Below are 13221 nucleotides of genomic sequence, written 5' to 3' on the forward strand. Positions count from 1 at the left end.
AATAGAATTGATTGGGAGCGATGACACAGAGGTTTCTATCTACGAGCACTTGTTTTAGGAAGGATGGCACAAACATGCACGGATATGCAAATATACAAGCCACACACACACACACACACACACACAGCTCAGCAAGCTGATGCAGAGCTCTGTGGGGGGCGGGTGTTTCACTGCATCTATCTCTCCTCTCTCACCTGTTTGTTATTCTGAGCACGCTTGGCCCACTTCAACCCTTCATTCCATCTAAAGCAGCGCACACACACACACACACACACACACACACACACACACACACACACCTCAGAATCTCAATAACCCTAAACCCAACCATAACCTAATAACAACCCTGACAACACCTTTAAGCCTCAAAAATGCCTTTAAACCCCATAAGTGACTGTTGCTTCTCCACAAGTATAGTAAGATGCCAATTTTCTGTCCTCACAAAGATGTCTAAACATGCGCGCACACACACACACACACACACACACACACACACACACACACACACACACACACACAGGCATCAGCCTGCTTGTTCAGGGGCGCAATCTTACACCCAAAAAGTGAAAAAACACGGCCGAACAAAATGCCTGTCCACACCTGAGGGATATTACCTCAACATTTGTTCACATTTGATGATCTGCTGTTTAAAGTAAGTCTATAAAGTATGTAGAAATGTCAGCATATTTACAATTGAATGAAAGGTTTTAACTGTTTCTGATTTTTAAAACAACTTTCTTTCTTTCCCTTATAACGAACTCACAGTCAGGGCTTGATCACATGATTCATACCTTCGTGATGCTGCTATTGGCTCAGGGTGCAGGGGGAACTTCCCAAACATGTTGCGTTTATATGTCATTATTGCGTGACATCAGCTTTTATCAAACCAAATACTTTCCACTGGAGTTTGCAGAGCCCAGATTAGTTCAAAGTAGGGCTGCTCGATTATGGCAAAAATGATAATCACGATTATTTTCACTGAAATTGAGATCTCGATTATTTGACGATATTTATTTAACCCTTTAAGACCTACCATAGAACCAAGTCCACCAGAGCTTATATTATTTTTTTACATGCTGTAGTGCCATTTGTGGGAGCATTTCAAGTTGCTATACAACTGTTATAGCCCATATTTTAATAATATGTCTGCATTAAGTCCATAGTAACTACATTAATTGCAAAAAAGTGCAATAAACTACAAAAAAATTGAAAATCGTTTTTTTTAAATTTTTTTTTTTTTTTTTTTTTACATACATTTCTACTTGGAGAAATTTAAGAGGTTTATCCCTCAAAACTTTACATACAAAAAAGTTGCAAAAAATAGTTTACAACAACAGGAAATTTATTTTGAGTGTCTTCATAGTTTTATTTTGGAGATACAGCAATTTTTATATACTGCAGGAAAAACAAAAAAACAATCCTATGATGCAAATTTGCAAAGAAAACAGCAGGTGCATCAAAATAAACTATTTCCAGCAGTGCAATTCGAGTTCTAAGCATCCCAGAAACTATTCAGAAAAGTCAAACATGACCAGTATAGGCTTTTAAGGCCTACAAGTAAAAAACTACATTTTCGCGAAAATGACGTCACTTCCGGTTTCGGGGAGGAAATGGCCGACATGTGATAGTTCGCGCCGACGTCTGTTTCACTGTGGGAAGTGTTACGAACAGCTGATCGGATCGGCAAAGCGTGTTTCTGGAATATTATGTTTTTGTTCCTGCAAGCGCTTTTTATGCAATTTTTGCAAAGCTTTATGTGGAAGGAAACCGTGACCGAGGACAAGCTGATGGCATAAGATGTAAGTACAACTCCTCCGGTTTCATATGCAAAACAAATTATTGCGCTAGCTTACACGGTTCAGGTTCTACAGGGATTTAAAAATAGTTACACAAAACGGAGCGTGCTGCTCTGACCGGCTTCAATGACTTTAAAAAAATAATATAAAATAGTGTGCAACACCACTGAAGTTTTTTTTTTTTTTTAAACTCTTTTCAACCCATGGCAGTCACTCTCCTCTCCAAATAATTTCTGCTTAGCTTTCCACGCTTCCCTCGGGTCCTCTTAATCAGCGGTCTCCAACCTTTTTTGCGCCACGGACCGGTTTATGCCCGACAATATTTTCACGAACCGGCCTTTAAGGTGTCGCGGATAAATGAAGGAGGGGCTAATAATCGGCTCAGTCATTTTTAATGATCGTTGAAAGCCCAGATCGTAATCGTGATTAAAATTCGATTAATTGAGCAGCCCTAGTTCAAAGGAAACTATGTATCTTCCATTCATTAGGTAGACAGAAGGAGAACAAATGAATGCTAATGTGCTCGAGGCGGATATGTAGATGGGAAATTCTCTAAGTGTAAAAACTGTCAGTTTAAGCTCTTCTGTCCCTTTGCAACCTAAATGAAGGAATAAATGAGGTTTACACTGTTGTTGTGCAGTGTAAGAGGTGGTGTACCTTCTGCCTTGGCCCGGGTTTCTCTCCCCCCTTCCAGGTGTCGCTCTATGCTGCCTTGACTGTAACATCTGGTAAAGGGCACAGGCGACAGGGCCTGACTGTCAGCCTCGACACGCTGCTCCAGGATCGGAGAAAAGTCCACTGAGGAGTGCGAGTGAGAGGAGACGGCGTCTGAAGCAGCCTTCACCGAGGGCGATCCACCCGCTCCTCCATTTCTTCGTTTGCTTCTAGCTATCTCTGCGAAGGAGGTGACCCTCGGAGGAGGAGGTGGGGTCGCGGCAGCGCCCTCGCTGAGCCGGACGGGGCAGCTCAGCATCCGCTCCAGCGAGCCGAGCCGTGGAGACGGAGACTTGTCCAGGTTGCGATCGTAGCTGCGAGAGCGTGGACGGCTTCCTGCAGACGCTCCAATAACGCCCCGACCAGACAGAGGAGGAGAAATGTTGACATACACCTGGCCTTCAATCACAGGACCAGCTTTAGCTCCCTGCTGATTCTTCCTCTTCTCCTCATCCTCATCATTGTCATTATCATCATCATCATCCTGCTGAATAACGAGGAATATGAAAAGAAAAGACTGAAAGTTAAACTTTTTCCAAGAGATTATAAAATAAAACACATTACTAGCTGTGGTTAAGAGGTCAAATTAAAACCAAACCAAAGGCTTAAACTGACTAATCCAGATTTGCTTTGACACAGTGGCAGTGGCACTGTTGCCGACTGATATTAATACCCTTCAGTCTACATAAGTGCTAAAATAATCCTCAGACATGAGCAGATAACTGCAGACGGTGGCTAGTGTCTAAAACGAGCCAGTGCCAGACTAATACCAGTGTTACTGCTATTTAAAGGTTTCACTGTTTCAGTTTAATTTACACTTTAGGAGCTCTTTATGTTTCTTCTCCCCATTTTGCCTTTTCTGTTGAGTCAGATGTAATTTCTGTCTCTGTTGTTGATTTGGTCTTGCTTCACTGACCAATTTAGTTTTAGCTACATAAATAACAACAACAGTCACCGCGAAGTGCTTCATATTATAAGTTCAAAGCCTTTACAACCCCAACAATCAGACGACCCCCTATGAACAAGCACTTTGGCGACAGTGGGAAGGAAAAACTTCCCTTTAACAGGAAGAAACCTCCAGCAGAACAAGACTGAGAAGGTGCAGCTATCTGCCACAACCAGTTGGAGGGGAGAGACAATTAATAAACATTACATCATAATCACTTGTTTGTGTAACGTAATTAAACTGACCTTTACTTAACTAAAAACATCAAACACAGATTCAGTGGAGGATAAATCAAAGACTAGATCTTTTACATTCGACTTGGATTATAGATTCTTTATCATCATAAATCCTTATTTACAGTTAAGTGCTGCAGTTATTCAGTAAATCAGTGTATTTACCTTTACACATAATAAATAGGAAAACAAAACTGTCACTGATCATATTCGATTATAATCATATTATATCAAATGGAACCCAATGTGACATTTTAGTTTTGTCAGTGTTACAATTTTACATCACAAAATAGCTGATGAACTTTGACCCTTTGGTCGCACTTCTAGTGGACTGCATTTCCACTCTCGTGTGGACCTTTGCATGCAGTGTATCCTGAAATGGATTAGGAACTGTTGAAACTACAGAGGCCGGATTCTCCACTCACCCTAGATGTCTCTCCCTCTTCATCCTCTTCCTCCACTCCTTCCTCATAAGCTTGCTGCCTGAAGAGGAAGTACTCACTCGGCTGAGTCGGGGTGGGGCTGCCTTTGCTGTGTTCGTCTGAGCAACTGTGAACCGAGGAGCCCGCGGGACTCGGGGACGACTGCGACGAAAGGTCGCACGTGACCAGTTTGTAGTAGTTCTGGGTGGCGACGACCAGTCGTGCCTGACTCTGGAGACAAGAAGCGAGGTCGCCAGAGGACCCTGCGTGAGGAGGGTGGTAGGAGTTGCAGTTGGCATCGAGGTCAAGAGCCCCCTGGTGCTCCACTGAGCAGGAACAGGTGGAGGAAGAGGACAGGCGTGGTTCACGGATGAGAGGGAATGTGTTTCCAAGTTGTTGAGATAGGGGAGGTTCGGTTGGAGAAGTGTGAAGGTCCAAATAGAAAGCCCCTCCAGTTGAGTCTCGGTTTCCTGGTAGATCGGAAGCAGATGAGGTGCAGGAGTGGTCGGTGGAGCTGTTGAGGTTGGTGGGACCGGACACTGGTGGCTTCTCTGGGACGCTGTTGTTCATCTTGTTGTAGATGGCACTGAAGTTGACGAGCACACCATCGGAGCTGTTGCAGGAGGAGTCGCTGCCGTAGCCTTGCTGGCACTCTAAGAACGGCTCGGAGAACGCCTCGGGGAAGTGCCGAGGGTAATTCTGGGAGAGAGTACAGCAGGAGCAGTGCTGGGTGGAAGAGCTGGAAGAGTAGGAGCCTGTCTTGCTGCTTCTCCCACACCTCATCGGATGATCTTCGTCTTCTTCGTCGTCATCACCCCAATCTTGATCTCCGCAGTCCATCGACATGTTGGAGCCACTGCTTCCATGGCGCCGTTGACTGGCAAGTTCCAAAATTTCGAGGTCTTCTAGGTGGTTTGAAAGATCCGAGGCGCCACCTCTCAGGGACTCCCCACTACTTCCTCCCACTGAGCTGTGAAGGAGGAAGGGCTGGGGAGCAAAACCAAGGTCGTGCAAATGGAAGGAAGTCAAACCGTCACTGAGAGCAGAGTGAGCGTCACTGTGAAGGTGAAAGGAAGAGTCTTCAAGGTAACCACTGAGGTTGTCACCGTCATCTTCTTCCCCTTCGTCATCCTCGTCCTCTTCGGTATTCAGCAGAAAAGGATTTTGACGGAATGGATTCCTGTTCCTCGGTTTGGCTCTGGGTAATGTGTGCGCTGTAATCAGCTGGTCCTCCGAATTGCTCGAGGCAAATGATGAATCATCGCTGGCTGTGCTGCCGCCTCTCCCGCCTCTCCCGCCACCCTTTCTTTCTCTTCCTCCATTGTGGGAGGACCAGGAGCCACTAGAGGTCTGGATCAGGCTGCTGTAGAGGAGAGCTTCTCTCTGGAGGACGTCTCTCTCCGGAAGGGAAGTGGTGCGACTCAAGCCCAGGTTCTCTGGTGGGCTAAAAGGGTTGGTCCTCTTCATTGAGCTCCCGCAGCCACCCTGCCGCCTACTCGACACCTGACAGTGCACCAGGGGAATGTGGTGCACAATCAGCGTCTCACCAGACAGTTTAGGAGGGCTGTCCATGGCCTATGAGGAGCGAGGGAGGGACTGGAGCTGCAGCAGCTGAGCGAGGCCCTGTACGGGTGAGGGGGGGGAGGCTGAAACGAGGTGTGTTGGCAGTTGTATTCACACTCTGTTTGCTGGGCCTCTCTCTGCAGGGCAGCCAGGGATTTGGAAGGAGAGGTCAGGGAAGTCTACACCATGGTCAGAGTGATACATCTGGAAAACACAAAGACAAAAGAAGTTAGGAAAGCAGGCAAATACACGCACGCGCACATGCACACACAGGGGTTGAGGCTACAAGGTTGTAAAAAAAAGCCAGTGAAACGGTGTTAGATAAAATCATAACTTATTAGACCACAAAAAAAAAAAAAGAGCTGGAAAAAAAAGGCTGTTTTATTGGTGTTTGGTGTCCTTGTTAAACATGGGACATCAGAGCAGAGTTTTCAGTTAGTAGGTAACATCAGAGGCAGTTAGGGTACCAGGACTTTGGTACCCTATGTACCGCAGCCAGCTGCATGCTTTTTACTAGCAGCTCCACCAATATTATGGTGATATTCTGTCCTCATATCCGACACCATCAAGATATCCACGGACAATCTGCCCAGGTATAATGTGATAAATCAACTTCTATTCCATAGATGTTTCTTCTTTCTTGAGCAATTTCTTGGCCGAATGGTTGAGATCAAATGGAAACCACAGCAATGAGCTTTCAGTTTGAGTAAAACAAACTGTTAAAATGTCCCTTTCAGTGTCTTGAGGCACAAATCTTCTCCTGCCCTTCACAAACTGCATTTCAGTTCTCTCAGATTAATGAATAAATAAACGACATATGGTTTTCTTAGCTGAAGACTTAGCTCTTACTGTTAGTGCGTTGTTACATCTTGCACAGAAGTTCAAAAAAAAAAAAAATCACATATTTCTGTAAAGTTACCATATAGTATTTACAGCATACCATAATACTGTATACCATACAATATAAGTACAGTTAAAGTATTGAATGGCTTAAACCACAATCATTTACAAAAACCTCGTCCTTCAAGGAGCATCAGAGCTTTCATTAGCTTGTAATACACGGGATCAGCTAACCCCAAAGTCCCAAAACCAATCACTGTAAAGCCCCTCCAGGGAAAGCAATAACAAACCAGTGACTGAAGTTTTCCTTTCCCAAAGCAAACAAGAGTCTTGATGAACTCCCCATAACTGAAAATTTAGATTCTGTGTTTACTTTTAGTCTTTAATGGAAGCATCCACCCAGCAACAGGAGCATCCTAACACAGCTAACAGGGCTCACATACCTGAGGTCACACTGTGTTTAAACTTTAACGTTCGAGTAATTTATGAAACAACAGGAACAGATGAGTGTGTTTATTTGTTCTCAAGCCACTTTTCTTCTAGTAAAGCCTAAACACACCTAGCTTCTTTTTTTGTTGCTAGCTTAACTAATGTTAGACATGAGAAAAATAGAGGACATAATGTAAGAACAAAGTCTGCTGCATGAAAACAGTGAGCACTGTGTAAAGCAGCTCTGTGTAAAGCAGCTCTGCAATGGTCTCTTTGTTTTGGGTTGGTTGAGCTCAGGGGTAGTTCCTGCATGTCTTGCTTTCTTCTCTTCAGCCTCCCTTCTGAGCAAATGTCTGTAGTCTGCAATTAGACCAGGAGTACTTAAGGCCAGAGGGAGGAGAGCCAGAGCGACTCTGCAGTCTGCTGCTGACTGCTAAATCCTGCTCAGTGAAGAGGAGGGTGTTTTTAATCATTTAACCTTCTTGACTTGCTCTTTTAGTGATCAGCTTCTAGGTTTTGCCGTCTCTTTCTTTTCACTGTGACAGAAGCTTGTCTGTCCCTTTCAGTTTAATAAGTAAAAATTAAACTTCTATTAGCAATTTTTTGTTTCTTCCCCACATGACAGACTTTCAGGAGAAGGTAACGGGAAACCAGAGCTGCATTACAAAAGGTCAAAAACCATGCACAGACGATCAAATTAATAGTCCTAATGTGGTTTTGTTACTCCAAAAACTCGACAGCATCCTCGACAGCATCCTCCACTGCAACCATACTTGTTGTTAAAATGTAGTAAAAAGAGAAATTAGAGTTCTGGAACTACAAAACACAATGCACAGTTGTTTCCACCAATGATCAGCGAGTCTCCCAAAACATTTAATAAACTGTAGTAATGTAAAGTAATCCTATTAAAACAGCTTCAGTAGCTGTAGAGAAACACATGCAGTGGAAACAGTGAGAGCCAGTAACACACCAAACAGCTGACTCTTAAACAGGACTATGATCTCATCCTTATTCACATCACACCCTAAATAACAGACACAGGATTGAGCCTTCATCCTTCTCTTGCCCCTCAAACGATCAAATCTCCACGAGGCCCTCACATCTTCTTGCTGTCAGATTATATTTGTTGGTGCAAACACACATTTACCTAGCATGCAATTTATCTTCAAATAAGGAAAAAAATATTACTTTGCTTTTGTTTGCAGGTAAGTATGCACTACCTTGCACTCCATCAAGTCTGTCATTTTTCAATTACAGCCCAGCAGCGTTCGTGCTGATGAAACTTTATAGATAAAGGTGTCTTTATATGTCAATACATGTAACTCCCAAATTAGGTGTCGTTACAGAAAATTTACACAAAAATGATGTATTTCCTCATGCTATTCTCACCGCACTGAGGTGAATAAATACACTGAAAGTCATTTTTCCATCAGATTCCCACTTCCTCCCCAGAGGAAGTAAAATGCAGCTCTATTTGCAGTAACAACATTTCACACAGGCTTTAATGCTCTTTATCATTTCAGACGCTGGGAAGCTTCTCCATCATTTGTTTATAGGATTTTTCTACTCAAGTTATGTAGAAATGCTTCATAAACCACCTTTCTATCCTTTGTGTAGTCCAGACTGATATGTACTGTACGCAATCTCAGATTAAGTGCGCCTGTGACTAAAAAAGTGGGAAATCAGATCTGAAGATAAAAGCAAAAGCCACATTTTAGCATATTGGAAAGCTGCACTGCTAACAGTTGCATGGATAAGAAGATGAAGATATAAATGCTGGTGAGAGCGTCACGATCACGATGGAGGCAAAGACACACAGCAGCTCTACAGCTACGTGTTCGCACTGTGTGACAGGTTTACTTGGTGGCACTGCAATAACTGTGATGCTTCTCTTGATATCTGACCTTTTAAACAGAGGTATTTGCTGTCGGGATGGACTTGGATTTCACCTCAAGTGGAGCTCAACCTATTTATCTCAAAGCTGTGAACAAAGAAGTGATGGGTTCCCACTAACCTGTGCTGCAGGTATAAATCATGACATTTTCTGACTTTTCTTTTTTAGTATCTTGAACTTTTTTTTTTTTCCCTCTGCCCGTTCTGTTGGTTTTTGTCTTTTGCCCTTCTCCCCCGTCCCTCTTCTCAGCTGTTTCTCTTTCCCTCTTTCTTTCTCCCAGTCAAGTCTGTCCCGTATTCAGTAAGTGAAAATAAAATAAACAGTAAAAGGTGAATCAAATGGACCATTACGGCAAGGCTGGGATGGTCAATTTGGTAAAGTAAATCCGTTGGGCATCTTTCTTTGCCTTTAGACAACAATTCTGATGGCAAAAGAGCCAAACAGGACAGGCACAAAAAAAAAAGTATCTTGAACTGATAAATTATAGCAGGAAGGAAACTATTGTTCGTCACGGTGTGAAAACCCCCCACAGTGAATGTGAACCTGCACCTGCCTGGGTGGAAGTTGTCTTTCATGTGATAGCGAAGGATGGAAAAGCCTTTAAATTCCTCCTGGATTAAACAGCAAAGTAAACAAACAACATGGACCAAGATCTGAGCCCACGTTCACCTCACTGCATTTAAAAATCACAGCGAGGATACTGAATCGAGTTATAATCGCAGACCATCAGAAGAAGCTGACTGACAGAAAATATAAACCATCGGTTGTTTGTTTAGGGCATCATTAATTAAAAATACCTGTTTTGTGACTACTTGCCATAAATTAATTGTAGCGACTGAAACAGAGAATAAGACGTTTCTTAGCTGCCGCTCTGAACCAAAGCCTAAACTAAACCATTACAGCACTAAAAATCGTCACAGCTTTTCATTTTATCATAAACAGTTTCATGTAATTTTCCTTTTCTTGACGGACTAATATAAGAACGATTTTCAATCGGCGTATCGTATGAAACACACTCATCATGCACTTTTATGTGCGTTTCAAACAGAAAAGTGCATTTTGTTTTGTTTGTGTGGTAAGAATCAGAAGCCTGACATCTCATTACTACTACGCTTAGCAACATGATGTCCTGTTGTTACATAACAGAGACGACACAAAGACACCTGACGCAACAAACCACCAAAGAATAAGTCTAATCTTCTTGCAGCGTATTCTCTTTAAGTGTTGAATACAAACGCTCATGTGGAACAGAAAGGTAAGTGAAGTATACAACATCATAGAATCTGCTCCTTTCTTCCGAGACTCCACATATCTCTGCATATAATATACGTATCAGGTCCAAGAAGCCTTCAATGTATCTGAGGCTGTCACTGGTTCCTGTTAGCAGAGTCACATTAATGACTCTATGCGCAGTTAAAGACTCCAGGCGAGGTTAGGGAAAGCCAGTTGGTTTTATGAGATAATCTGCAGGGTTAGGTAGGCGAGACTGTAATGCGTCTTCAGATTAGACAGCTGTCTCGTTCATATCACCTGTTGCTGTAAATTCTTGTGAAGATGATGAACTTTAGGAGAGCAGCCCATGAGAGTATTGATCTATTCATGTGAGGAATCTCTTTTCTACTCCTAAGAGTGTGAAAAAGACTGTGCCTGGACTTCTGCACGTGTGTGAAGACATTTCATCTCTCAAACAAGAAGCCTGTTCAGTTCTAAAAACAAAAAGATGGAGGGTCTCAGGTTTAGTTGGGGTTGTCTGCTTTGGAGGCGGGCGTTCATCATATAACAACAGGATTTCACTGCTGAAAGCAGCGGTGATGAAATATATCAGTCTTCTAAGCCTGGTTTTTCCCAGATTTCTTCCTGTTAAAAAGGGAGTTCTTCCTTCCCACTGTCGCCAACTTTGTGGGTTAATCTAGTCTCTGAACAAAACTAAACTCATTTTACATACTGCTGAGTAGCTGAAGCAATAATTGTACTTCTATTACATTTTCTGTTTAATAATCTAAAAGGTGCAAAATAATTAGTAAAAACCGCCGTGTCCCTCTTTAGACTCACCCCTGCCTGCTGCAGCTGTTATTGATCGTCTGCAACTTACAAGAAACCAGCAAAGATTGTGGTGAAATATATGAACTGCATGCAGACAGATTCTGTTTGGGTGGTGGTGAAATCACATTATTCTTCACGTTTAATTTGTGATAAACATAATTTGATTAAAGACACTTGTTGGACTTTCACCAGTGAGATTTTGATTGTAGCTTACTGTAGTTTTCACATCAGAGTTCATGCTAAGGAAAATAAAAGCTGCTCATTATCTTAAAACACTGAATAGCTACTTTTACGTGAGCTTAAAGAGCGTTTATATTTAACTGGTCAAAGGGGCCTCTGCCTGTTAAACCAAAAATAAAATCAAATAATAACAATTATCTATTGCTTTGCAACACAAACACACTTGGCCTCTCTGCTGTGTTCACCGGGGACTTTTCACACAACATCCTGGTTGTTGTTTATAACCGTCACCTCATGAGCCAGGTAACCGAGTGTGACATCATCTGCTTTGACTGTGCAAGATGACAGTCCACAGTCTCACTGCTTTCCTCGATCCTTTAGTGATTTTACAGATATCAATTTCTGAAAAACTGTGACAAATATGTTTCCTTTTGATGATTAATAAAGACAATCTGAGGATTAAAGTGTTTGCAGGGATGACTGATACTGACAAAACAGCTATGAGGAAAAACATTATGTCAAAGCATTTTTCACTACAAGCCACGTTTCACCTTTCATTCATACAGCAATTAATTTTTTGCAAATCCAATTTACTGTGGAAATTTGTTTTAAACTGACAGAATCAGTTAAAAGCAAATGATATAAAATTTCTTACATTAATTTAATGCATGTGTCTTTATGAAAATCATTTAAAAATTGAAGTATCAACAGCTAGGTTGTGAAGACATCTAGGCACAGACCCACAAGTTAAGCCTTTTTAAATCTACAGCGTGATATTTATGCTACATCAATCAGCAGCAATGAAACGGCGCTGTGTGACGCTTGTCTCAAAACTGCCTCTTAAGAGATTGACAAATGTATGCAGGCTGCCAAGCTATTCAGCTATTCAGGCACACGCAGAAATGACAGAGTGAACAGTGAATACGTCCAGTGAATGCCCATTATGCTGCATTAACCACCACATTTATCTTTTTGGCATTTCTATGGGGCACCCATACCCATGCAGTTACATAACTGCAACAGTTCCACCCCGACAAATATAAATAACGGTCCTACAAGTGAAAAAGTTAATCTAAAACTGATCAGCCTTTATGCAGCCTTTGCAACAAAGAGCACAATACAGTGCAGAGAAAGCTTCTGCACACTTTTCTTAAGAAAACATGCACAACCAGCCTCACACAAGCCAGCAGCAGCAGCATGACTGAATTCTGTGTTATTACCAGATTGCAGCACATCTGATCAGATAACGGGTTAAGAAGAACAAAGAGGCTGTGTTTGGCCAATCGAAATCCATTTCCCATGCAACATCAGAAACCCTAGCTACAATGCCACCCAATCAGAGCCCTGCTCCACGAGGGGCAGCATGAGAAAGTATTTCTTTTCTTCGTCTCTCTTTACTTCCAACACAATACCTGCTTACATAAGAACCTGAATTCATCCAGAAAGGTCGAGCTCTCTCAGGACGTCCTACTGTTGATGCTTAAACAGTCTAAACCCCGTTAAACCTGACGAGGAGACCAGAATATCATTCTGAAATCAGCAGCATCGGATTGTTAGTGTTTTTATTCACTCAACTAGTCTCCAAATCTGTCATGAGCCTGAAAATACACAAGACAAAATAAACACAGCACCTTCAGATTCACAGCATTTTATACCCACAGTGCTATTTTCCTATACTGTGCAGTGTTTTAGCATCATTTAGCTAAACGTTCCAACAGGTAAATTTGCTGACGAACATAGTTGCCTTTTAGTACTGAGACCTAACCAAAGTCCTGCAGCAGAGTAAACATAACTAAATGCCAAATCTGCTGAGGGCACCAAAGACTTCCTGTAACTTCATGATCATGTTTCAGTGTTCAGACTGGATAAAACTCAACAGCATCCCTGATATTTACTGTAATAAAATAGGAATTAAAGACAAGTCAAATAAATTGAATGGTGGCTTAAAGAAACAACTGCCCGCTTTGACAGTAACACTGTCACCGTGAGCTGTGTGGCAGGCAGTGGTTGGACCCACGCGCAGGACTCAAGACGGAATATTTAACTCAAGGCGACAGTTTTTATTCACCGGCAGCAAATGAAAAAGAAACACAAGACGAGCACTAGAAACAAAAAAACAACATTCAAACTAGGAAGGATGATCTAAACTAGGAGTTCATGA

The 13221-nt window shown here is 42.3% G+C and overlaps 1 protein-coding gene across 5 annotated transcripts in view; it reads right to left on the reverse strand.

Annotated features, from left to right (window-relative positions):
- Positions 1–13221, reverse strand: part of rusc2 (RUN and SH3 domain containing 2) — a 42602-nt gene that overhangs the window by 16093 nt on the left and 13288 nt on the right. For 4 of the 5 annotated variants that reach the window (XM_004555661.6, XM_023152555.3, XM_004555658.5 and 1 more), the window contains exons 3-4: positions 4115–5878; positions 2454–2997 (exon numbers count right to left, since the gene is read on the reverse strand). In XM_004555661.6, the coding sequence (XP_004555718.3) occupies positions 2454–2997; positions 4115–5683 (2113 nt within the window). In that variant the 5' untranslated portion in view covers positions 5684–5878. The remainder of the gene's footprint in view (positions 1–2453; positions 2998–4114; positions 5879–13221) is intronic. The other variant, XM_004555659.5, reaches the window with a different exon arrangement.

Source organism: Maylandia zebra, linkage group LG12 (assembly GCF_041146795.1).
Source record: "Maylandia zebra isolate NMK-2024a linkage group LG12, Mzebra_GT3a, whole genome shotgun sequence".
NCBI lineage: Eukaryota > Metazoa > Chordata > Actinopteri > Cichliformes > Cichlidae > Maylandia > Maylandia zebra.